This window comes from Lichenostomus cassidix, chromosome Z (genome assembly GCF_008360975.1).
Source record: "Lichenostomus cassidix isolate B80296 chromosome Z, HeHo_3.0, whole genome shotgun sequence".
NCBI lineage: Eukaryota > Metazoa > Chordata > Aves > Passeriformes > Meliphagidae > Lichenostomus > Lichenostomus cassidix.
In genome coordinates, this window is record NC_139511.1 from 40334447 (window position 1) to 40362184 (window position 27738).

A 27738-nucleotide genomic window follows, 5' to 3' on the forward strand; every position below is an offset into this window, starting at 1 on the left:
TTGAATATACAGATTCCACATAATTTTTCAGTCAAACCAAAATACAGGCAAAGAATCACTGGAGAGTTAAGACAAACAGTTGGGAAAATTTGTAAAAAATAACACAGATTAATATATTACTTTCTAATATTCAGAAGTGACAAAGTCTATACAAAGAACATACTTTCATTGTGCAATTATTTGTGCAATATTGCAATAGCTAAGGCAATCTTGTGCTACTTGCTCTGTAGAAAAATTCCATTTGAGGATTCATGAGTTTTTTCGTAATTGTAAAGCAGCTAGAGTCACGAACTTGTACAGATCTTACGTGTTCCAGAACTCACATAAGAGATGACTGAGTAAAAAATAGTTACAGGCTGTTTTTGCCCCCAGTTCAGCCTAAATCATCTTGCCTAGTTCCTGTATGTGGTAACTATTTTCTAGTTCAGAAGCTGCAAATCAGCTGACTGTGCACAAGGACAGGAACGAAAAGCTGGGGGTAAATCCCAGGAGTTTTAAAACAATAATTCTCTTAGGTTTCTGAAAGCAATCTGAGTTAGACTACACATCCTCCAGAGATCTCTTCCAACACGTGTTATTCTATGATCTGCAGTCATAGCAGTAATGATGATTGTATTTAAAGACTTCTTATAGAGAAGTTTCTGGACTCATTTTTGACTCTAAAACTTCCACTACTTTTGAGAATGTCATACCCACACACTTGTTATGAAGGAATTGATGTTTGCCCCAAAACCTTTTGTACACTCCCACTGGAATACACTGAAAATAAAACACTAGAAAAAAAACTAAATTCAAATTAATTTTATTATTCAAATATCTGTGATAATGAATCCGTATGACAAGTGTCCTTTATATGTAGTACAAACTGATGGGGTACCATTTTAGGTGTATCACATGTTTTCAAAACTAAAAATCTAGTGACAAGGAACACAAACATGAAACAGGAATACTGAGCAGCATGCAATGCTTAATAAAGTCATTAGGTCTACAAAAGTTTGCAAAAAAGTCACTGACTATACTGAGACATCCAAAGCCTATTATTAATCTTGCAAGTGTAAAGAACAGTCCAAACTTTTTAGAACCATTTCAAATGCTGCTAACACTTTGTATGCTTTCTTGTACTTCAGAAACAGATCCTACAGTATCACTTCCAGAGCTAGCATTTACTGCCTGCAGTCTACTTTTGTCTCCTCTCACTCCGGTACTTGGAGTTGCTGTTTCAATTGCTATAGGGATGTACTTCTTAGAGGAAGAATTTTTGCTTTTTTCACCAGAAATACAACTAGATACTCTGCTATCATCACTTTTGATTTGCACACTGGAATCAGCAAATGAATGCAGACTGGTAGCCAACTGCCTTGCTGAGTGATGTCCTTTTGCTTGTTCATTTTGTTTCACTCTCCTCTCAGATAATACTGGAGTACTACTTCGAGGCTTCTCCTCCTTATTTTGGCTAATTGTTTGAACTTCATTTTCCTTCCATGAACCTGGCTGGTACTGCTGTCCAGCAGCCTGAAGTTCTTGTATTTCTCTAAGTGATAAAAAGGCATTACTCACAACCTTCTGGAATTGAAACGTGTCAGGAAGAACAAGTTGGATGTCCTCACCTCTGTTCTGAAACAAAAGACTCCAATGAAGAACTGATGCAACAAGAGAAAAAAAGCCAATGCTGCAACTGCGATATATACTGGAGTCTGCAGAGCAGAATACAGTCTTTACATAATATAGTTAAGATGCAGAAGTAATAGCAATTGCACAATCATTATCACCTTTTAAAACAAGTTTTTGAAGATTGCTGGGGTGATAATGACACAGAGAAAGCACATTACAGTTTCACATTTAGCTTGAAATTTACAGTACAGAGATGTGTCAGTTACATAAAAGCAGCCAAAACTTAATCACATCTATCATTCCAAAACACCTGCAATGCATTATGTTTAGTCGCAGCTCACAGAAGTGGTCCCAACTCTATGCCACAACACCTAGATGCTACAAGAATCCAAACTAATCACTAATACTAAGAGATAAAAATTAATGTCTTCAAACTGCAAAACTGAAAACTCCCTCCATACTGTTAAAAAATACCCAACTTTTGAACATCATGCTTAAGGAGCTCATGTGTTCTTGAGGAAATTAGAACATTTAGAGGGGAAGACATTAGATATAAGAAACATTGGAATGCAGAGTGATTCTTACAATGACAATTTTATTCAACTTGGACATAGCTATAGGTTGCCAGTATCAAAATTATTAATAGCCTTAAAAAAAAAACTTTTTTTTTTCTTTGTGACAGGAACTTTAATATTTCCTTTGAAAAATCCAAAAATTTTGCTATTAACTGACAGAGTAGAACCTAAAACCTTATGCAGTATTTACAAATACTTCAAATTTGTAGTCACCTGAAATTCCTGTCATGGCCACACAGAAATCTATCAGGACTGGACATATACACAAAAATTACTTAGAAGGTAATTTGTGACTTTCAGCAGGTGCATTGTACTAGCCTCTCCTGTAAGACTAGGTTTCTTAAAAAGCATTTACTTCATTATTAAATGTTTCTAAAAACCTGGTCATGGTACTTTCCAATTTTAATGGACGCATACCACTTTTGGAACCTCGTATTCACACTTTAGTGAATCACAGGTGATTCACTAAAGACTAGGAAACAACACAATTACCACCAAAGTTTAATACATTACAAAATACTACAGTTTGTGTTCCAAATGGTAAACACCTTAAAAGCTTACCTTAATCATTGAATTATTATGATCTGTATAAATGCAGCTACAGCAAAGGATGCAGTAATAACTTCATGAATCGGAGGGGGATAACAGCTGAAAAGTTTATCAAAAAGTATGATGTAGAATTGCCTCTAGCATTCCCTCTAGAGACTTACTTTGCTATTCTGGGTATGTTCCTGTCTTTCTTCTTCAAAAGACTTCTCCTTTACCATGTTCACAGGGTTACTGAGAATAGAATTCATTTGTGGATTTCCCAAAATACCAAAATCTGATTGGTCTATCCCAGCTAATACAGCAAGTTGTCCAAGTCTGTAAAATAAAGTTTTAATAGAAAATGACACAAACAATTCTTACTCCTTGAAAGACCTAAACATCCAAAATCAGAAGAAGCAGAATCTGTTCAATGCTTTGAAGGTAGTTTTCTATTATTTTATAAGAAGTTTGAAATATCTTAACCAAGACGAAAACAAGTAGCTAAAGGTATTTGCTTGTTTTTGCACAAATTAGCCTGCAGGTTCAAAACAAGCGTTACAAGGCTTAGAATGAAGTTCTCTGAGTTCACACTGAACTTAGCACCATGCCAGCAAGCAGATTACATGTTAGGCTGAACAAAGGTTAAAATTCTATCATTCAAGTAGAAATTGGTGCACATCTCTAACATGTCAGTCACCAAATACAACTGATAATGTATCATCTGCCAGCTTGGAAGCTGGCCAAACCAACCACATGTGTGTTTTAAGACTCAGTAAAACGTGAAAAGTTGCAGGCATTAATTGATAGCACAGCATATGATATATAGAAGCTTACTGAGAAGAGCACTCTTCATGATTGGGATTCTGTAACTTCAGAGCAGCTCCCTATTACCGTGACTAGACACAGGACCCATATCAAGAAATTCTTTATGTAGTGAAAATGCATTTTTCCTTTCCTGACAAGTTTGAAATTGCTGTAGTACTGGCAACTCTACAGATTGATTGTTGCAAAATTAGAACACAGCCTCAGGGTGAACTTTACAGGAAGTCAGAATCATTGAATCATGGAATCGTTAAGGTTGAAAAAGACTTCTCAAAATCATCAAGTCCCACCATTAATCTAACACTTCTAGGTTCACCACTAAATCATGTCCACTATGCACCACATCCAGATGTTCTCTGAACACTTCCAGGGATGGTGATTTCACCACATCCCTGGGCAGCCTGTTCCAAAGTCTGACCACGCTTTCAGTAAAGAAGTTTTATCTAATATCCAATCTAAACTTCATCTAGCACAACTTAAGGCCATTGTCACTTAGGTCTTGAGTTATATCATTACAATTTGGAAGTGGGAGATAGGGAGGGCAAATAAAATCTTCAGCGAACTTGTTGGAGTACGTGGAGTGGACTACAATATATATTCACATCATTCCCTCCTTGTGGATGAGATTGCCACACCTGGTCATGTAAGCTTTACAAATCAGGTTTAAGCTGAAATTCTTTGAAAAATTGGAAGGATGAACCATCCTCTGACAAATTGCAGGTACAGTGTAATACAAACTTTAACCAATACTCTCTAAAATAATTCCAATAATAATTAATCCAGACTTTAAATACAAAAGCTGGAGATTCATCCATCAAGATTTCCATACTTCAGTCAGTGAATGGGAAGCACAAGGTAACAGGACACTTTCTGAAGGCAATTCAACTGCATTTTGAGCCTTTCATATTGTAGGAATGCTAAGAGCCACAGGTGATCCACTAAAGACTTGGAAACATGCTTTAATAGAAGCTTTCTAATCTTTTGGAATAGGCTTCTTGAAAGCATTTCCCAAAGACAGATAAATGAATTCAGCTGAACAGTGGTTAGATCATGTTTTTGCCACTAGGAAAACACTAAACAATAGGTACCTTTGCTCTTTAAGAGTGCAGAGCTAGAAATCTGGGGGGAGAGGTAGGAGGCAGCATTCTTCATTGTGAGGATAATTTTGGAAAGATCTCAGGAAAAACAGCAAAACTTAAGTAAAGTGACAACCTACCCAGCATCTTTAAGGAGGTCTAAAAAAGCATGAAACTTTTGGAAAGAGTTCTCAATGCTGCCTAGAACACCTTCATCTTCCAAAATCATGCTGGTTACTGACTGTGCATGAAGAACCTCGGATAGGGAGATATTTAGATTCTTTAATCTTGCATTTTCAATCTCCAGCTATGTGAGGGGGAAAAAAAAAAAGAAATTTCTTTCATTTTCAGTTTAAAAGACCCCAAAATATCAAACCTCACCTTTGTGTGCCTAAACAGCAGCGTTATGAAGAGAAATAGCTGAAATAACTGATACAACAGATGCAGAGTTTGCTGTACCACCCATTTTCAGGGCACTGTTACACTGAGCTCTGTGCAGGTCTGCTTATCCATAGCTGCAGTTCTGTGCTACCACAGATACTCCTACAGGCACACAAAACCACTGGCTTAGCACTGTCTTCAGTATGTACAAGATGTTACAGAGCAAGTACAAGCACAAAAATTTAGCTTTCATATCATTTTACTTTGCATGTATTATATGACATGTTAACACCAAAGAATGTATTTTTCGACTGAAAAACCTTTATTAAGGCAAATATTCTCCTTATATTCACCCCTCTGTATCAGGGGAAATGCATACTACTGTTATCTCTCCCCTGCACTGTGCATCCCAAAACTAAAGTTTAAGATTATTCAATTTTTCTCCACATTGACCATTAATCAAATTGATGATGAAACTGAAAATTGCATGATAACTGCAGGATTATCTCATCTCCTGGGACAACGTGCTAAGTCGAACCAGCCTAGCCTTGATAAAGATTTCTTGCACAGGGTGTTTAGCCTAAAAAAGCATTTAAGTATCTAAAAAGGGCCCACTTGTGCACATCACATTACAGGAAGATGGGGATGGTCACACAAGTGGATTACAATGAACCATGGAAAGTGCAGAGTCCTTTGTGGACATCTGGTCCCTGTACTGTGGGGTACCATTTTTTGTTCCTATTTTCACTCCTGATTTTTCCTATCATCACCACTTTCATTCCCCTCCAAATCATATGTTAAGGATCAGATCTATTTGTTTACATAACCTTACGCTCAACTGTATTACAAGAAATTCTGCTTTTTCATGCAAAAGAATATTTTTAGGTCAGCAACAGCAGACAGAGGAAAATGACGTCACAATTTAACTGTGTCAAGTTGTTCCATTTTGTCAACGCTAAACTGCACTTCACAACAACTGATATGCAGAAAACCATCCAATATGGTTATTGCCTGCGGAAACAAAACTTAAAAATCAAAGGTACAGAATAAACCAAATTGAACAACAGTTGCAACAAACAGCTTTTCAGCACACGTCTTGATAAGTGAGTTGGGAGACAAAGAACTATCCATGTGTACATACTGTAAATAGATTTAATCACTTTATTAAAAAAAAAAGTATCAGGATGCCAAAAAATGTAAGTATTTCAGAAAATTAATAAAACACATTGAAAGAGTAGCTTGAGCTAGAGTTCAAGGCCATGGAACAGGATCAGCAGAACAAACACACATTACTAAACAGAGATTTCATCATTGCCCTTAGACTAGAAAATGGTCCGTGTAACTTTCAACCGAAACTCTGGAAGCTACCTCATTAGTGGCCATTGATAATTATTCCTAATCAAACAAGTGGATTCTTTGAGCAGTGCCTCCTTTAAAAGTAAAGATCATTAATAGTTAAGTAGGTTTACCTCCAGTAGCCGTTCCTCAGCCTTTACTCTAGCTTTTTGTTCTTCCCTTAGTTTTTCCATGCAGTCTTCCAGCTCCAACTATCAAAACAGATAAATTATCATGAAATTTATTTCAAAATGTCAGATTAATATGCAATAAACTTTCTCTTCACTTTTTCAAATGGAATGTTTAACCAAGTATGTCTGCATTATCAAAAGATAAGATAGGGTTCTGACAAGAACTCTTTCACAGCCACATCTAGATTTTCCAACTATACTCTCTCTCCAGGATTTTATTCCTTCTTACAGCAGTAAGAATACAAAATTCTGAAGTGTAAGAACTGTATTCTTTCTAATTGGTTTCATTTAGTTCTTCAGCATAAAGTTTTTCACATTTCCAAGTTTAGTGTTGAATTAACAAGAATAAAACCAAGCCCAAAACATCTAATAAATATATTCTAGTCTTATTCATGAGATGCCCAAACTTGTATTTTAACCAATAATTCTAAGTAGTAAATCTTTTTTTCAGTAACAGTAGCCAGGTTTTGCAATACCACATTTTCTTGTATTCCAGCAGAGCATTATCATCTTTAATTACAGCATCTCAGCTAAAAAAACAAGTAAGAATTTCTGGTTTTGCACATTTCAACAATCTCCTGGATCAAAATGTGAAAACTGTTCAAATTATCAAGCTATTCTGTTTTTCAGAGGGTAGACTATATGAATTAACAGTATACAGAACTGCTTTCTCTATGCACTTTGAATACAGGCACTTATATGTAAAAGGACACTGCTCTTTATACACACTGTATCAACCAGTTCTAAAGAAAACCAAAGATTCAAATAGTACTGAAATCATTTGTTTACTATCAAAAGCTTATTCAAGAGCATCCTACTGCACTTCATACAATCAATCCACTTAGAAGACTGGTGTGCAACAGAATGCATAGTGTAAGTAATCCTTCTACAAGTACAAAGAGGTCTTATAAATTGTAAGGTAGTTTTGCATCAAATTCAAAGACGCAAGTTCTAGAATACTCTACATATAGACCTCCCAGTGACAACCACTCAAAGTGATGATTATGGGTCTGTCACTGTTCTGGTGAAGCCCACTCCCAAAATCCCTAAATAGGCATCAACCAAGATAACCCTGGAAGTAGAAAGCTAGTCATATCTTTATCATTCGAACACTTGAGCAGCACCTGAAAAAGTCAGAAGGCACAGGAAAAACATATTTCAAAGACAGTATTTGGGAAGAGATTTAGCAGTATCTAACTTGCAGGCATTGGGCTGGGGGCAAATACCTAAGGAGAACCATACACAAATTCTACAATCTTACTGCCATCTACCTTAGAACATATGGAAGCAATGGGAGCTACAAAACCTCTAACAGACACAGAAACACAGCACAAGAAGTAGCAACCATAATGTTCCACATTGATGACATGTAACCTGGAATCCCACAGCGCAGCTCTGAAGATCAGTCACAGCTATCACACACTGAAGAATTCTTACATTTCCATTTACAGTGCACGTGCAAACATGTATATACATATATAAATATAGACATAGATACAGATATAGATATAGATATAGATATAGATTTGTATTTTAAAGGTTCTAGTATGTAGACTAGGAATTCTACTTTGGAAACTGTAGTTCTATAATATTTTTGTCATGGACATATTTTAGATAATTTTAAAGGTGAAAGCTCTGCCTTTTTCTTCAAAGTGCTGGTTTATAATGTCAAAGGCCAATGGCTTAGAAAGTAATTAAATTATGATGATTTTTTAAACAGAAATGTAGATGCTCTGTAGTAATGTTTAAACTCAATTTACCACACTCCAGATGTACACAGTACTTCATGGTTATGGGCTGACTTCATAAAAAATTGAATAATGCAGCTGCATCTCCTCATAAGCAGAATCAAAACCAGCATTTAAGGGAAAGAATTTGTCACCATTATATTAAAGTATATGTACACTTTAATCTTTGATTTGCTTTTAAGAAATTCACTAGTTGACACAATGCCATAGTCTTTGTGCAGAAAAAATTATTAAAATGTAGAGAGATAAATGTACATCCAAACTACAAGACTAAGCCTTCAAGTATTATAGTATTATAGAAAGACAACACATCAATTTCAAAGATGAAATTGAATACCAAAAATAGAGGTAGCCCTCAGAATTACTGTAAGGAGTATGTATGCTCAACACTACACAGAGGTATAAAACTGAAGTTTAAGAAATTAAATTTTATTTTAAAAAATTTAGTAACTAATCAGCCATGTTTTCTGCTTGACTGCATTGTACTTAAAAAAAAAAGTTATAGTACAATTTCTACTTCTTTGTAATTCAGAAATTAGTAAAATGTAGAAGGAGTTGTCCTGTTAACTACACTAAGGGTGAAGTTCACCATTTAAAGCCCTAGTTAAAATTTAAAAGTGTGGGAGTTACCTCAACTACATGCCTTATCAGAACCAACTCTGACATTAGATTCCCTCTAGCACAAGGACAGAATATTTTTACCAGTTCTGATTTTTCATTTAAGTAGAAATTAGTTTTTCATTAGCCAAGGCTTTTTTTTTCAGAAAACACAACTAAATACTACTTGTTTCATTAAGTAGTATGCTTAAAGCCCCTTTTTGTGCAGAAGGATACAGAAAAGATCTCCAAGACTTGCATACTAAAGTGTAAGTCTGGTCATTTAGTCACATCAAGACATGCTTGGAGAGCTTTTCTGGCAAAGCAGTAGTTTAAGGATCTCCCACCTCTTACTGTTTATTCCCACTCTGCATTCCCATCACTGTTCTAACACAACTGCTTGTCCCACTTTACTGAAAGGCCTTACTTAAAATCTACCACCAAACACATTGGACTACTTTTCAGTTTGATTAGTTCCTCAAAGCAGCTCCCCTCACAAGCGGCGGTGCAGTAAAAGCTGTTTATAATGACAGTAACTAAGACAAATTAAGGCAGAGAAAAGGGCATACTCCGGTTCTGAAATACACCCAAGCACATCAACCAATGTGAGTTGCTAAGCTAGTTGAATACTATCCTGGAAAAATATCCCAGACTTGTTGAGGCTGAAAGGGAACTCAAGCAGGGAGGGCTACCTACAACAATCTTCCCAGGACTGTGTCTGGATGGCTTTTAGTACCTCTTAAGGATGGAGACACCATAACCGCGCTGGGCAACTGGTGCCAGTGCTCAGTCACTCTCACAGTGAAAAAATGTGTCCTGAGGTTCAGAACCTCCTGTGTTTCAGCTTCTGACCATTGTGTCTCTCCCTTCACTAGGCAACACAGAAAAGAGATGGGCTCCATCCTATTTGCACCCTCCTTCGGGTATTTATCCCTCCCCAAGTAGAGAGCCTTCTCTCCTCCAGACTGAACAGTCTCAGTTCTCTCAGCCTTTCCTCAGAGGTGCTTCAGCCCCTTAACCATCCTTGGGGCTCTTTGTCAGACCTTCTCCAGTCTGCCTACGTTACTCTAGTACTGAGGAGCCTAGAACTGGGCACAGTACCGGGGTGGCCTCACCAGCAGAAAGGAAGCATCACCTCCTTCAGCCTGCTGGTAATGTTCCTCCTAATGGAATCCACCATACCATTCACCTTCTTAGCTGCAAAGGTACACTGCTGGCTCATGTTCAACTTGGTGTCCACCAGGACCCTTAGGGCCTTTTCTGTAGTGCTGCTTTCCAGATGGTATCCCTCAGCAGATACTGCTGCTTAGGGTTGCTCTTCCCCCATGTCCTGCTGCAGGACTTTGCATTTCTCCCTGTTTAACTACATGAGTTTTCTCAGATGAGCAAGCTGAATCAATCTGTCTTATGATCACACAACCATGAAAAAAGGCACAAGAGAAAAAGGCTGAAGCAAGAAATGAAAAAGCACTAAGTGACAGGTGGGAAATAGACAATTAAATGGTGACAATTTATAGTTTGATTCTGCTGTGATGTGAAGCCTGGTTTGCGTCAAGGTAACAGAAACAATGGGTGAGGCACAGAAGCAGGTACAGATTGCTTCAACAGTGCTATCTGATAAGCAACCGCAGCCTTAAAAAGTATTTTGGTTTTCAAATTCAGAAAGTCAGGAAAATATGGACCTTTACAAGCAGAGAAAAATCAAAACTAATTTTGGGATTGGCTGCCAAAATTTATGGGTTTCCTTCCAGGGAAGTTCAAATTAATCACAAATTTTCTCTTCCTGATAGCTGCCCTCCATGCTGTAATACAACTAACACTGACATAACAGATCAGTATGACAGCCCTTCCCCAAAGCACAAAACACTGCCTGCCTCTGCTGTATATCCTGAATATAATATTCTTCCCTCTCCAAACATCAAGAATAAGGTTCCTGAAAGTACAGTGGCTCTGGCATAGAAGTTTTTGGAGCAATTTGCATATTACATTAATTTTATGATTTCAGATGCAATGCTTTTGGTAAGATGTGTTGAAGACACTACACAGTCCAATGTCAATATATTGCACACTAACATTAACGTGATATCACCTCTAAATACAACTATAAGTTGCTATACAACTTTAAGTTCTAACAATATGTGAAAACGCTGAAATCTTCCTAACAAAAGTTCTAGAGAGAAAAAGGTCTAAAGAAAAAGTATGCATCAGCTGAAAAGACTGGTAGTTACGCAGTATTTGTACAGTCCTTTTGCTTCCCACAACTCTATCCCACCCTAAACATTCCCACTACTGACAGACCTGCAGCAAGTTAAAATTTACCTTCACTCCTCTTGCACAAAGACAGCTATACAGTCCCAATATTTACACATATGAACAGTACATTCACCTAGTGTGGTGCTCTGACAACCACCACTAAAACCAGATTGACTGTAGAGCGTAGCTACGGAAGTATTCATTGACTTCTCCAAAACAGAATTCAAATCTTAACACTTCAGAAACAACGCAGTTACTCTGCCTGAGGGTGTTACTTTATAATAGTGCTAGATTACCTCACCAGAGTTGCTGAGCCCCTGAAACACACCCTTTCTGCTCCACCTTCCTTTTGTAAGAACACTCCCAGTGGAGATGTTTGTAGAAATAGTCAGTTTCACTACCATTAAGTTTTTTAAGTATCAAAGAAGTAGAAGGAATAATAAAAAGCAAATAAAAAAGTTTGTTACTAGGCTAAACTATAAAATGGAACTCAAACATTTTCAGCTATTTTTGTAATTACTTTTACACAACAGTCATTAGCATATTTCATCTCTTAGAAAGAACATTAAATTACTTTTATAAAGGAAATACTTGGAAGAAAATACTACAGGGAATGATACTGATCAAAAGGTCTGAGCACTATGATTCAAGATTGGAACAGAGAAATTACGCATATTGCAGTTGTATTAAGTTATTATGAAATCCTGCTCCAAAGCTGGTTATTTAATTACTGTTTTCTGAATAAAACATGGTTGAATTGATATTATTTGCCTTTATGGAGTCTAAGGCATTGAACATGCCTCTTACCTGTAACTGATGATATTGTGCTTCATCAATCTTATCTAATGATTTTGCCACATCAGACTGGTGGATAACATCCTGTAAATCTTCTGTGTCTTCGGTTTCAGATGAAGAAGCACTTTCTACTGTCACTTTCACAGGAACACCTGCCTAATCACACCAGGATAGAAAAACATGCCCACTCATAGCATTACAATGTGTAGCAAAAATCGAAGATTAAATTGTGTCAAAAGCTGAATTTAAATATAGTCATTTTCCATAATCCCTTACAATTTAATACATATTGACCAGCCATACAACTTTGAAATAAATTTGCATAAAACAATACTAAAAAAAAAAAATTCAATCCTGCAAGTGCATATGTTGGGTACTTGTGGTGAGGATTTAGCACCAGGTTCAGCCCCTGCAAGGCACAGCCAGGGCTGCCCTGTGCTGAACATAGCCAGTCCCAACTGACCCACTGCAAGGCAAAAAATGCCAGACAGGCACAAGAGGTGGGAACAAAAAGAGTATGAAAAATGAGAGGGAACATAAGGCTGGGAGCAGGAAGAGGTGTTCCCTGGTGGAGCCAATAGCCTCACTCCATCCCGGGAAGACCCATGTCAGAGCAGAAGAATGGCTCAAAGGAGCTGTTTGCCAGCCCATGTTTTCCCAAAGGACTGCAGTCCATGGGAAGCCTACACCAGAGCAGAGGATAAGTGCTGCTTCCACAGCCATGAGATTCTTCTGTGATGGAAACATGTGATGGAAACATGTGATGGAAACATGTGATGGAAACATGTGATGGAAACATGTGATGGAAACATGTGATGGAAACATGTGATGGAAACGTGATGGAAACATGTGATGGAAACATGTGATGGAAACATGCAAAGGAGAAGGAAAAAAGAGAGGATTTTTCTTCTCCTGCTGATAGGTTTACTAGAGTGGCTCACAAACAGGTGCAAAACCAAGTATATAACCCAAATCCAAGACAGAAAAGATGGTGCAGAAAGTCTTTAGAGAAAAATGCTGTAAATTGTTCTTATTGCCTCTGGACGGATTGTGCCTATACTCCAACTCAGCTTGCTCACAAGACTAGGAAGCCAACAGTTACAGAGACAAAAATGGAAGTAAACTAAGTATCTAGGAAGCTTCAACCCAATGCTGATGTAAACTAATTTTTTGTAGTTCTGTAAGTGAGAATCTTCAAAGGTATGTTCCAGTCTTAACTTTTAGACAATGAGATTCTGTTGAGAACACCTTCCCCTTTTTTTCAGGCATCTACTTGCTAAAAAAACCCCACCACATGAGAGAAACAGTACCTGAATCTTCAGCGGCAATCTTCCAGCATAATCCCCTGCCCCGCCTCTAAAGTTAGGAAAAAAAAAACAAAACCACATTTTTGAGGAAAGTGAGTTTATAATGCTCCAAACACAGGACTCTAGGACAGATGAAGCAGTAAGAGTAAAAATAGCATCACACACTGCACTATATCCCTTTAACGCTTTACTTTCTCATTTTATTCTGTTAGTAGCCCCTACTTAGTCATGATTTGGACCAACACTACTGGACACTAACATTAATATCTTCAATCTTACTTAGTTAATTATTTTGAATTAAAGTCAACAGAGGAATTTGGTGTTCAGCACTGTGAAAAGCAAGCTTAATAACTACAGTTACAATACAGCATTAAGTACTTTTTTTTGTTGTTTAAATGTATAGTCTCCTCTATTTTGAGAGGCCAAGGTCTAAGGAATAGATTAAAACAAAAACAAAAAAAGGCAGCTTCCATGTATAAGTTTTTTCAGTTTTAATTCACAGGATTTAGATGATCATAATAACTATGTTGGTATTGGGCGAGATGGAGCAGAAAGAAGAGGCAGGAAAACACCTAAGCACCTTGAACTGGATCTCAAATAAACTGTACTAAAAGTTTAAAACAGTAACTTGCCTCTTCAGCTATGATACATCTGATAAATCATTATTAACATAAGAACAAGTAGGCAAGGTAGGTTTGGTTTCATTAGTCTTGTTGCTACATCTGAATATTTCTATGGCAATCATATATTTTTATGTATTTTAAATACTTACTAGAATAGAATTTATGTAAAATCCTCAAAATCTATATAAACAGAAAAAGTTATAATGACGTTCTGTATGTAACTTTCCAATAGTATTTTAAAAAACTAACATTGTTCTCTACTACATTTATCATGCAAGATTTATGCTTTGTTGTTTTCCTCAGTACTATGAAAACCTCACCTGAATCTATTTGCACGTTCTGCAGTCCGCCAAGGAAGGAAGCCCTTTGTGCCTGGTGGCAGTGGTTTTGGTGCATAACTCTCTCTCACTGAAGAATTTTTTTTCCCAGGACTTACAGATTTTTTAGATGATAATCCTGGATTGAAGAGCAAGATCAAAAGAAAAGAGAATTCATTATACCTAATTATTTACATACAAGTTCACATCTTACTGTTCATAAAATCTACTACATAATAATAAGGACTGTAGGAACTCTGCCATTCAGTCGAATTTTGCTAAAGCATCTAAAAATACACAATTATAAGCTGGTATACTTAACTGCCATGTTAGGCTGATGCAAACAAGACAAGCTGGTTTTCAAAAAGGCACGTAAAATTCTGTATCAGAAGAGGTTTATTCACATTACTAAGTTCAGATACCTAGTTCCATTGTCACAGTTCAGATAGTCCCCATAGACAATAAAGGTATCTGTGTGCTTCAAACTGCCCTCTAGTGGCTTTGGAGGGAAGAACATTGTTTTATTTATGGGCAAAATGATCAAAAATAAAGGTAGTGCTCATGCAGATCACGTGTACAGAATACGGGAAATCTCTTCCCTTAGGAGCACTAATAAGATGAAGTTGGGTTTGCTAGTCTGGTCTTTTGTTGTTGTTTAAATCATACAGCATCAACGTAGACTCAGCAAAGAAACCGAATGTGGATGATGGCTCTACCTCAAGTGCTCTCCAAGTCAGAACCAATAAGTCTAGAAAACTGATCACTTAATATTTAATACAATTTAACTAGCGAGAACTCAGGTTATTGTTTCCCTGATATCAATAAAACACCTGATTTTTTAATGCATAACTTAGGTAATGGGAATGCAAAATTTAAATTCATGCTCAACATAATAACCAGGATAGTTTTTGCCTCCTGACTCTCTCACCCTCTTAAAAAAAAAAAAACCCAAAACACGCAAAAACCACACACAACAAATGAACCAAAACAAGAAAGAAAACCAAACCAAAAACCAGAAAACCCTCTACAACCACATTTGCCAGGGAATTTTTTCTCCCACCACCACCACCCTGATCATCACAGTTTATTTGTACATAGACTTCAATTTGATTTATGCTTACCTCTCTGCTTCCAGACAACTAAAGCAAAGATGAAAGACAGTGAAACATATTACAGTGAAATTTTTAACTCACTGAAAAATATTTAGTGTATTGCAGCTATCAGTACTAAATTATAAATACTCAAGATACCTACATCATTTTAAACATACTATTTATAATAGATCTACATGAAGTTCAGAAAAAAATCTTAGAACATTTTGCGCATCAGTTAAAAAAGGCATGTTTGTTCTAGCAGAGGACAGCCTGCTACAGAAAGGTTACAACAGCAGAAGAACTAGACAGCTTACTACGGCCAGGCTCAGCAGAAGTGAAAGCTCATGAAGAGGATGCACACAGAATAAATAGACGCAATGCTTCCACACATTTTAAAGTCAGCATATCCAACCATTTTTCCAGCCACGTATCTAGTAGCACTAGAAACAAAAGCAAGTTTCCTACGGATACCAGTGATGACAGAAGACGCATTATGGAATTAAGAATAAATGGATTTTTTTTGGGAGACAAGTGTTCTGTAAAACACTAACATTTAGACACATCATATGTATTTTTAATTAAAGCTTTTAAGCATTAAAATATATGTTTCTGGACAAAATTCACTATAGCCAGAGAAAACAAAGAATTACCAATACGAATAGTAGCTTTTCCTTTCCGACCACTTCCTAGGACAATAGTTCTTTTCTTTGGCTTAGTTTTCAAAGGATCTTTGGAAGACGGAGACATCAGCCACTTATACTGGAATTTGGGGGGAGGCACATTTAAAGAAAAATAAATTTAAAGAAAAATAAATCCATTTAGTAAATCATTTAAAGAAAAATAAATCCATTTAGTAACTGACAATTGAATAGGTATTTTTTTAAAATTACAAGGGATTTGTCAGATATAGACAGAACACAGCTACTTACAGGAAACTTAACAAATTGTAAAATTGAGAAAAAACAGAAGTCCCAGAAAGCCCAAATTCAAACACAGATGGTAGTCTACATTATCAGAAAGTGCTCCCGTAACAACACTCTAATATCCCATCCAATATTACCCTTTCTCCTGCGCAAAACACTTCTTTTGTAGCAAAAAACCCCCAGTACCAGCCTGTAAAGAGGCAACCCTGGCTTCTGCACTTCTTTCTCACAAAACTGGCTTGATAGTGATGACTGGCTCAGGCCAAAGCTCTCCACACTAATAAAAGCTTCCTTAAAATTAAGATAGCGATGATCAAAGGCCACAGCTGTATTTCAGACTTCATTTTCTTCAGCAACAGCTCCATTCCTAAAGACTTCCCTTGCCCTGATAAAAAGTTTAATTACTCTTGGTAGATATTTTTAAACAACCCTGCATCTACTTTTCAGCGTGCCATCACTAGTACAGGGTCTAGCGCTGAAGCAGCCATTGAAGGGAATACAGGTGACATTAACACGAAGCTCGTCTCAGCCCTAAATTCCACATCGGAGTAATAGAAAGAGTATGTTGGAGTTATTCCCATCTAAAGCATCAGAATGATTAAAATGCCATTACTAACTAACTAAGTTCAAGTCAAATTTATCATTGTCAAGAAAAGCTTTTTTTTTACTTTGGACTCAATTAATCCTTGTATAAATTTTGCTGTGTCTACAGCTGGATCTAGCCCCTGCGCAAGTGAATTGATCATTTTAAACTAAAACACACCCAGAAAGTGTAAAATTAAATTACAAGCTTCTAAGGGCAAAAGTCATTTTAATTTTATTAGACATCTAAAAGGGCAACTTTACTACGTTAAACCTGAAGTTCATCTAGCCCACAGCTTGTCTCATCTGGGTGCCTACTGCTGTTGTACAGCCCATAAGTGTAAAAAGAGCAATATATTAAAACTGTGTTTTGAAAGCATTCTGTTTTATAGATGCCTTCAATGGCTTTCTCCTTTAAGCTGTTCAGTCTCTCAGAAACTACACGAACTATCACCACCTATCACACCAAATCATAGCTATGATTATAGTTCGCTATACTGCTACACAGTGCTGCTAAAATAACACTACTTGTGTTTTAGCTGCCCATCAAATTTGAAGGCATCAATTAGCAGCAAACAACTCTTCTTGCAAACCTAAAAACCCAGCCCAGAAAGTAATCAGCTGCATGCTGCTGAAAAAGAAAACACAAAATGCGGAACAGGATGGAACGAAAGACAGCTGTGACTGGTGGGAAAAGCAAAGCTACTGTGGTGGTTGTGCTTAGCCCAGAATATCAGCGAAGTATCTTTAACATCTAGGAGACATTTAAACCCTTCAAAAGCTGTTGTAGTAGGCCTGAGGAAGTGTCTGAGGGGTGGGGAGTGGCACAAAGATGGCTCCTGTGTGTCCCGAGTGAAAGTTCTGGAAGCTTTTTACCATGTCCAGCAGAGCCAATCTCTGATGGCTCTGAAGGTGATGGACATGCTGCCGGCCAATTAGAGGTGCTAGTTACACCTCTGTGAAAACATATTTAAGAAAAAATCAAAACAAAGTACTCACGCTCTTCTTTTTAGCTAGAGGAGGAGGAGGTAAAAATATGTGAAGGGAGAACAACATGGAGACACCAAGGTCAGTGAAGAAGGTGGGGAGGAGGTGCTCCAGGCACCGGAGCTGAAAACCCTCTGCTAGCTGTGGCAAAGGCCATGGGGGGAGCAGGAGGTCCCCCTGCAGCCCATGGAGTCCACAAGGATGCAGAAATCTACCCACAGCCCACGCCAGAGGAGCAGGTGGATGCCTGGAGGAAGCTGGAATCCAGTGAGAGTCTCCTATAGAAAGCTAAAGCTGCAAAGGCCTTGCAAGGTAGAGAAAGGCCTTGCTTCTGGCATGGAAGCAACCTGGCCTCAGCTCGGCAGAGTCAGCACCCTATGGACAAAAAATTCATGTTGTAGCAGATTCAGGCAAGCTGCTGCTCGTGAGATTGGACCCATGGCAATGAAGTTTGCAGAGGAATGTCTCTCATGGGAGGGACCCCATGGCTAAGTAGAGAACCCCTCTCCCTGATGGACTGACCAGAGAACAAACCCTTACCCTGCCCCCTGCCCGTGCTGTTAGCTGGAAAGAGGGAGTGGGGTGAGCAGAGAAACAGTGTCTTAAGAGGGAGAGTGGTAAGCAGAGGAACTGTGTTTGTAGTAGAAAATTTGTAGTGATTAACTGTTTTATGGATTAAGAAAATACCCCATACCCTGCCCCCTACCCAAGCTGTTGGTTGGAAGGAGGGAGGGGGGTGAGTAGAAAAATGGTGTCTTAAGAGAGACGGGGGTGAGTGAACAAATGGTGTCTTGTCGCTGTTGAGCCGCTAGCAGAGAGAAGAATCCAGTTCTCAGTGGCAAGAAGGAAAAGGCCTTTATTGTTTTGATTTCATCATATATATAGAGTTTTCAGAGGTCACCCAGATTGGTCAGTCAGAAACCTCCCCCTAGGCCTGATTGGCCAGGTCTGCACCGTCCAAGTCTTGGGACACTGTTTTTAATAACATCCAAACCTTATCTTTATTTATAAAACACAAAAGGATTTCTCATGGGAAAGACCTGTGCTAGCCACAGTGTCTGAAAAGCTTATTTTTACCTCTCATTTATCCTCTGACTCTGTTAGGTAATTAAATAACTTTACAACTTTAAGTTTGGAGCCTGTTCACTCTTTTTCCGTGCATCCTCTTATCAGTGTCCTATCTCAACTCACGAATCCTGTGTGTGTTTAACAGGTTGGTTTTTTTTTCCTCTCCCCTCTCCTGCACATCTGCAGCAGGAGGGAGCAGAGGTGTCTGGCATTTAGTCAGGGTCGAACCCCAACAGCTACTTAGCAACGTGGTGGTATTTTTTAATTCATGTTGTTAATGAAGTATAAAGAATTACGGGCACTGCCAATAAAACCCAAGATACCACATTAACTGGTTGAATATAAAACTAATGTCTTGAGTCAAGTGATCTTTTAGCATATGGGAGATTCCTCAGAGTCGCTTCTTGCCATGTATCTTTAGCATTTCCAGGCAGATGTTACTTTCATGAGGCCCCTGTGGCATTTTGCAAGTGCTGATTGCATCTGCCAAGCAGGAAGAGTACTCCTTCAAAATCAACCTCAACTTCTCAAAAAAGGTCTTCTAAAGATTAAAGTGGGGAACTTATTAAACCTCAAGAAATTCAATACACAAATTCTCAGTTTATTAGACAGTCCCTACAGATCCACAGCTTTTTCTTTAGTCTTTTTAAAAAACGAAAAGAGCATTAAATTCCAGCAAAAGAACTGGGATTGTTGGTACTCCTTTGAGAACTGAATCAGATTTCTGTATATTTGAACAGTATATCTAATCATAAATGGTACAGCTATTCAGTTTATGCACAAGATTGTGAACTCTGTGCGCACTATTAGGTAAAGATGGAAGGGGTTACTGTACTTTAAGTGAACTCTTTTTTGTAGACAGTTTTCATTGTAAAGGACAGCCTTGAGCAACTTAAAAAATTTTTAGTTAGATAAATTAGTGACAAGAAGTAAGTTTCAAAATAAATTGAGTGTTAAATTTCTAATTGTGGTTTCCTTTACTTTTTAATTAAAAGTTATTATTACCATGTTAACAAGGACATGTAATAGAAAGCTCTCCAGCAGTCCAGGAGCAATACTTAACTTTCTATGGCAATGCCCAAGTACACACACATTTCCATTCTTCTTTCCATTAAATGTATTTCCTGGTTTCATTAAATGTGACAGCTGTACGTAATTTCCGTAAGAAATTATACAAAAAGCCCAATACAATAACATGTTCCTCACAGTGGTTTTAAGTTTTCCCCTACATAGTATTTTTTTATTAGTACTGCTTAAGAGTCAAACTTCTGTTTATAACTAGAATAGTTGTCTTAGATTCATTTTGAACAAAGTCGTCCTTTAAAAAAATAAATGCAATGGAAGCTATAAACAAAACCCCAAACTCTTTACAAAATGTATAAAGCATACCTCTGAATTAGCACTATCTCCATTCTTAAGAACTCTTTCAATAATGTTTTTCATCAGAACATGACCTAGAATGAATTAAGATATCTTATTAAGAACTTTCTGTGACAGACAACTCTATGTGAACAAACAGATCATTAAATAAGCAGTGCACATTACCCATCCCATTTGTTTTCCCACTTTAAAAATGTTTAGCAAATTATTGTGGCATGTTCTTTTTTTCTTAAAAACAGTTCACCTTTCCCCCTATCGTTACTGAAGAATTTTAAAAAACCCAATAAGCACACAAAGAGGATAAATGCAGGAACAGATACATACCAATTAATGGATTTTTTCTTATGTCAAGTACCACTAATGTTGTATTAGTTTGAAGAGCATCTAATAATGACATTGCTCCCTCATTGGATATTCCACACTGCTGCAAATCAAGTGCTAAAACGTTTAGGGAGAGAGAAAAAAAAAAAATCAGTGGAGGTAGTATATATGTAGTTAGTAATTTAACTTAATCGTTGATATCTAACAAAATTAATCCTGCTGAAAATGTCCATAGAATGTTTCATAGAACATGAAGCATGAGATGTGAGAACATGATAACAGTCATGTCAAAAGAGGAGTATTACTTTCAAAGAAGTAGAACTAGAACTTTTCAACATTAAGAATAACTGTTAACATCTGCAGAGGAGGTAGTCTGAACCATTCTACAACCACTGTGAGCAACCTGTGTCAGTCTTCAGTTACCCTCACAGTAAGAAGGTTTCTTGATGTTGAGGAAAAACCTCCAGTGTTTTAATCTCCATCCATTCTGTTTTGCCTTGCTCCTAGGCACCCCTGGAAAGAGTCTGTCTCCATCTCCTTTACATCCTCCCTTCAGTTATTTATACATCTTGATAAAACCCCACTCTGAGCCTTCTACAAGCCAAACAGTCCCAGCTTCCTCAGCCTTTTCTGAAATTAGAGGTGCTTCAGTCCCTTCATCATCTTAGTGCCCTTCACTGGACTCCCTCCAGTAGCTCCAGTTCTCTCCTGTACTGTGGATTCCATGGCCTCACTTGTGCAGAGTAAAGAAGAAGAATCACCTCCCTGCACCTGCTCACAAGTCTTTGCCTAACACACCCCCAAACACCACTGGCCCTCTTCGCCACAAAGGTACTTCATTGTCCCCCAGCATCTACAGGACCCTTCTGCAAAGCTGCTTTCCAGCCACACAGCCCACAGCATGTTCCAATGAACGAGATTATTCCTGTCCAAGTGCAGGACTTTGCAATTCCTTTTCTTAAACTCCATGAGGTTGCCATCAGCTCAATTCTCCAGCCTGCTGAGGGTTCTCCTCTGGATGGCAGCACATCCCTGCCTTTCCAAGGATCCAAGTAAGACTGAGTGGTCTGTAGATTCCTGGGTCATTCTTCCGAGACTTCTTGAAAACAGGGGTGACATTAGCTATCCTCCAGTCCTCATGCACCCCCTCCCAATCACCATGATCTTTTCAAGATTATTGACAGTAGCCTCAAAATTACATCAGCCAGCTCCCTCAGCACTTGTGCATGCATCCCATTAGGGTCTATGGACTACTGTTTGTCCAGTTTGTTTAAGTGTCCTCTAATCTGATCATCTTCCATCAGTATGGACGTTATCTGTAGACCTGCCTCAAACTATAAAATAGGTATTTGATTCCACATAGAGAATGCTACGATTTACACCAGCACCATTAGTAATTTTGTACAGATATACTGTAGAAGAAATTAATTCTCAAAAATACTGAAGTACAACACTAGACGATACAACAGTATTCAGATACGTCAAAAGAGGAAGAGAGATTTCTTTCAAAAAGAGTACTCTTTCCCAGCTACATAGTGAGTTAGTTACTCCTCTGGCTAAAACTGTTATAACTGATGATTTTAAGTCTCCTGCCTGCCACTACTATATTCTAAGAGATGTAGTAGTAAGATACAGAGATAGTAGTAGAGATAGAGATATGGACATCTCCTTGCAGAAATCCTTACAGCAAGTAATAATAACCAGATATGAAGTACATGGAGAATTTGCTGGTGTAGGCAAAATCCTATGTCAACATGGAATATCTCAATATCCAAACATCAGTATATCTACAGTTATGGGCAAACTCCTGACTTACTCTGCTGCTCATCTGTAAAAGAGTTTGTAATACCTTTTAGCCAAAGGTCTTCTCCTAGACAGTCTGCAAAGACACTTGCTCCTCTATCTCCAATGAGCATGTTGCAATTCAATGTAATTCGCCTCAAACCTGTCATATATTCAAGATCAGGTCTCCTGTAACGCAGGCTTTGAGCCCAAGCTTCACCATGTCTTTTCATTGCCTGGTGCTTTGCAAAGAAAGAAGCCATTACCAAACACAAAGACAAAGCCATTACTGATTACAAGAACACAAGTTACCTCTTTTTTGTAAAACATGCTCAGTGGCTTGAGTGCTGGTATAAGAAATACAGTTATACCATTTCTGAGTTCAAGAAATATAAGTAATTTTTAAACCTTACAGCTAACTCATATCTGTTCTGACTACCTAGTTTGCAATGCAAATTATTAAACTTGGCTATAAAGTGTCTTATTACCGTCTTTGAAACACAGTTTCAAGGCACATTGAATAGGAAATACACACAACGGACAAAATTTTGTGCATTCACAGAACACACAACTGACATTAATTAGAACATAGTACTAGGCACAAGCTTACTTATCAGTTAATCAGTAGCTTCTAAACGGTAAACTTGATTACTCTTACCCATTGATTAAGAATACTTGAGGCATTTTTCAAAATTACTAACACTGAAAGAAGCCGTCCCTAAAACAAATGTCAGACATTTACAGCCCTAGTCATCATTTAAATACTTTACTCCGGCTTTTGTTTATTTGATGTTTTTGCCTAAGAAATACCAAATATAAAGTCCACACCAGTAAATTAAGCTACTTCTGTCACACAAAGTCACGTATTTCAGAAAAACGTATACTGAACCTCAGTATTCACACAAGCTCCTCATGAAATGCCTTAATGGATTTTGAACTTTAAAGTAAAAGTAAAAAATTAAACTTGGTAAGTTCTTGCAAACATTCTATTCTAAGAAAGTTGACTAAATTACCTTTAATACATTTGCTATATGTTCTGCCCCTCGCCACGTGAGGCTACATGCCGTGAAGTTGACAGATGTGAGAGTAGCTATATTCTTTATACTCTGACAGACCACTGAAGAAAACAAAAGCATGCATGTCATCTTACACACTGCATTTCCATATTATCAGAACACACTTTTTCTAATTTTTCTATTGGAAACACACTATTCTAGTGGTCTATTAAGAGGCAACTTTACCAGCCAAAAGCTTTACAAAGAACTAGTGTTGAAATACAGAGTATATTTTAAATACATTTAATGTGGTTTAAGTTTATACAAGTTCTAAGTTTATTTCTAGTGCAAATGTTCAGCAAAGAGTATCTGAACAAACTAGAACATATTCTATTTCAGTTTACTTATTGAAGACAACAAGTCAGGAAATAGTTAAGAAACATGAATGCTGTTTTAAATAAAAGTATAAATATCACTATAAAGTAGTATAGCTATTTACTAGCATCAGGTGAAGAAATTTAAATCTTTAAATCGTAAAGTATTTAAATGTTACTAAGGAATGTTAAATAAAGTGAAGATTGCTATTTTAATCTCCACAGACAAATATAAAACAGGAATGGAAATACTGAAAATTTTGCTTACCTATTTGGAAACTTAAAAAGAGAAAAGTATATTTACAGGTTTTGATTCTGAACTTACTTTCCAACCCTCCATCTCCAATTGGACAGTGGGCTAAAGAGACACTCTCCAAAGATGAAGCTGTGGCCAAGCCCTTAAGAATAAAACAATGTTGTCACCTAACTTGAAAAGCAAGACCTGGAAAGACCTAGTCACCTGAACTGCTCCAACTCTATTCCCTACAAGAAACTTGGGGATTCAGCGACAGGTCAACACAAGCAAACCTCCACGTTCAGTTTAAGACTGTTCATTTCTTTAGCACAGAGGAAGCTTGCCTATAGCAACCTCCCTTCCTAGAAACCACTCACTCACAAGCAAACTGGAGTTTTTCAGTAACACATCTGAAGACTAGTTTTTATCTCCTCAGTGTCCCACAACTTCCCTTCTCTCACATACATGCACAGTAGTTTCAGTCACAAGCATATGCCATATGCCTCAAACACAGGGCAGAGATGTTGCTAAGATCTTTCTAATAAGCCTTGATGTGATTCTGAGAGGTTCCGAAAGACTACGTTACACTAAATGTCTCAGTAGAATCATTCATATGATGAGTATACTTATGTATAGGGACTAAAGAAAGATATTTTAGAAGACAAACATTCTTGTTTGCAACCAATATTTACAAAATTGAGTTGCTACTATTCTCTGTTCTGGGCATATTTTCCATTTATATGTATATTATTATATTCTTACCTTTGTTAAAAGTGTTAGGTCTCTTTCTCTCAGATGCAAACCTTGCAGTTCTAAATTTTTTAGCACATCTGATATACTGAGACAGCCTTTCAAAGCTCTGCATAGCTGGCCAGTCAAGTCTTTTGACAGAGTTCCTGGAATTCTCCTTCTGAAGTAAGTTTTATATCTTTCAACACCTAGTAAACATCAAAAATTACACTTCAGTAAAATCCAGTCCCTACTGGCTTAGAAACAATTATAATCATACCTTCCCATTTTCATGTACTTTATCATAAATAAAAATAACTCCTTAGGCATTACAATTCCTCCGCCCATGTATTCAATCACACACAGGTCTTATGCAATGAATTCTAACACGCATACATTGGTATATTTATGTTTTACACAGACCTGGTTCTTCAAGACCATGTTGATGTAAACTTCTTATTCCAATAGAAGTCAGAGTCTTATTATGCCTGAGAGCCTTCAGAAGTGGTACCCAATCAGTAGCTTTGATGTGATCTACAACTAGATCAATAGCATCACGAGTCGCATTAGCCTTCACAGCTTTCAGTGGGAGAGAGCCTTGAAGTTCACAAAGATGCTCATAATGTGAGTAGAAATCCAGCATACACTGTCTTCTTAATTTGACTGATTCAATCATTTCTTTTATGTGATAAATTTCTCTCTAAAATAAGAAAGGGGGGGAAAAAAATAAACTTTTCTCAATGTTTAACTGGTTTTGTAATACAGCGCAAATTCAACACGCATACCCAAAACATGGAGATGTTACTAGATATTGTATGGCATTTACACATCCTTAATGTGCAGCTAAAAACCTGATGTGTTCTGATGCTCACTACCTGTGCAAGTAAAGTTGAATGAGTAAAGGAGTGGTGGAAAAGGAAACAAACACCAGAAAACAAACCCGCATTTTCATTTTCCCCACACTGACAAATATATGAAGAACACAAACGGCCTGATCTTCAAGCACTGACTGTTGTCAAGATCTTGTTTTCCTCTTAAGATTTAACTTTGTAGTGTCAAGATCTGCCCAAAAGCCTTGGACACTCCCTGACCCACCATAAAAGGAAACATACAGAGCTAGTTGTGAGCTTCTCTGCTACTTCAGTTAAAAGTCTAAATTCTCATCATACATAATAAAATTTGTTTCCCTAAATATTTTTGCTATTGCATACCTGATATACATATTCCAGTAAAATTCAGTAAGAACTTTTCAGGCTAAGTTTTTGTCATATATTAGTACCCATGTGGAAAACCCCTACTAACTCCCAAGCAGAACCTCTCAATGCTGCTATGACATAGCTGTTAAGGGTTAAGTAATTCTACAGTCTCAACAGGGACATTTGTCAGTATATTTAAAAGACACACTTATTTATTTATACTCAAGACAGCATTAAGTATTCCGCACATGATTTCAAACGTCGTTCACATTGCAAACATATTTTCTTATTTGTCGCAAGACTAGAAAGCTTCAACCAATCTTCTCAAATACTCTGTATGTCAAATTAGGACAAGTTATTTGACAGATACAAGTATGTGAGGACAGCCATCTATAAAAACACAATTTAGAAAAAATTTATCATATTCTTAGCATCTAAATGACTGAAAATGCAACAAGATACAAACTCTAATAATACAGCTTTTTCACACCTTTTTACTTTCTTTTAGTTCTGATTTAGTAGCACTTAATGACCACACTGTGGCTACAGGTATGATTAAATTATAATTCAACACTTCAGATTCACAAAGGGGCCATCGGTTCTGAGGCAGCAATGGCTTCTGGTAATGTACTAATGTGCAAAATATTAGACTTTTATCTCCAGAGCTTAAGCAATATTGTTTTCATGGGGGCTTTCATGGCAACACCTTACCACCACACCTCTAACTGAAGAAAGGAGCTCCCGGCCCTAGCACTGACAGGTAAAAAGGGACGAACTAAGCAGACCCACAAGGCTTTCCAAATCGAAAAACAACCGTGTAAACTAGAACTCTTCTGCAATTAAGGTTACTGCATCTGATATCACCTTAGATTACCTTGACTGGCTCTGACAATGTATGTAAACGATAATTATTTACTCTATCTTTCAATACGGATCCCAGAAGACATAACCAGCTGGCAACATATTACAAGAAATACACAGCACACAGTAAACTGAAAAATCCAGCTCCAAGCCAGGAGTTTTCAGGAAGCTATGACTTTGCAAGGATTAAAATAATCAGCTGGTTAAATGTACAGGGCGGGCACACAGACGACACCCCAGGAGCCCTGCCCGCAGCAGCCACGGCCACATGCTGGCCCGCGGGGCACACGGCGGGAGGCTGAGCCTCCTCGCTGCCGGCGGACAAGCCTTGCGGAGCGCAGCCTGGGGCTCTGCCGGGCCGGGCACACCTTCCTCGGCTGCTGCACCGCTGCGTTCAAGGATGAAACACAGCGCCCAGCTACAGGTAACTCCGGTTAGCACCGCGGTAAAAACAGCGGGGCTCTTATGCTGCACCCACTCAATACCGACAGCGAGCCCGCGAACCACTTCAGACCACACGCTCCTGAGCCGGCATCAACCGGGGCTGCGCTGTCCGCCAACCCCCACGCGGGCTGGCGAGCAGCGGCCGGGAGCAGCCGCCGCCGGGAGCAGCCCCAGCCGCTCGCTCCCGCACCCACAACGCCTCCGCCGCCGTCCCCCGGCCCCGACGGCCCCACCTTCCCGGAACCGACTATGGCCAGCTCCGCGGGCTCCCCGCTACCCCTCCACGCCGCGGGCCCGCCGTCACCCGGCACTACCGTTGTTACCCGTCGTCCCGCGGCATTATCCGTTGTTACTCGCCGTTACCCTGCACTACCGTTCTTGCCCGTCGCCACCCATTGTCCCCCGGCGTTACCCGTTGTCCCCCGGCGTTACCCGTTGTCCCCCGGCGTTACCCGTTGTCCCCCGGCATTACCCGCTGTTACCCGCCGTTCCGCGGCACTCCCGCGGCTCCCCGCCGCCCCCGGCACTCCCGTCCTCACCCGCCGTTCCGCCCCCCGCTCCTGGCGCGGCGCCGTTGCCGCGGCCGCCGCGTGGCGCGCGAGCGAGGC

At 38.4% G+C, this 27738-nt stretch overlaps 1 protein-coding gene across 9 annotated transcripts; it reads right to left on the reverse strand.

The window, feature by feature from the left end:
• Positions 1–786: 786 nt before the first annotated feature.
• On the reverse strand, positions 787–27738 carry CEP78 (centrosomal protein 78). Of its 9 annotated transcripts, none has more exons than XM_085043835.1 (17): positions 27670–27738; positions 25053–25329; positions 24663–24838; positions 23991–24063; positions 23310–23413; positions 22364–22538; positions 20518–20631; positions 20203–20267; positions 15904–16012; positions 15281–15298; positions 14163–14298; positions 13223–13268; positions 11925–12068; positions 6463–6540; positions 4753–4919; positions 2897–3050; positions 787–1614 (listed from the first exon to the last, which is right to left on the reverse strand). In XM_085043835.1, exons 2-17 carry the CDS (start codon positions 25303–25305, stop codon positions 1087–1089), a joined length of 2340 nt encoding a protein of 779 aa, XP_084899961.1. In that variant the 5' UTR covers positions 25306–25329; positions 27670–27738; the 3' UTR covers positions 787–1086. The 9 variants fall into 9 exon arrangements, with proteins under 9 accessions (XP_084899961.1, XP_084899965.1, XP_084899966.1 ...); XM_085043839.1 differs by having other exon boundaries at positions 25053–25327; positions 27630–27730; XM_085043840.1 differs by lacking the exon at positions 27670–27738 and adding an exon at positions 27603–27622.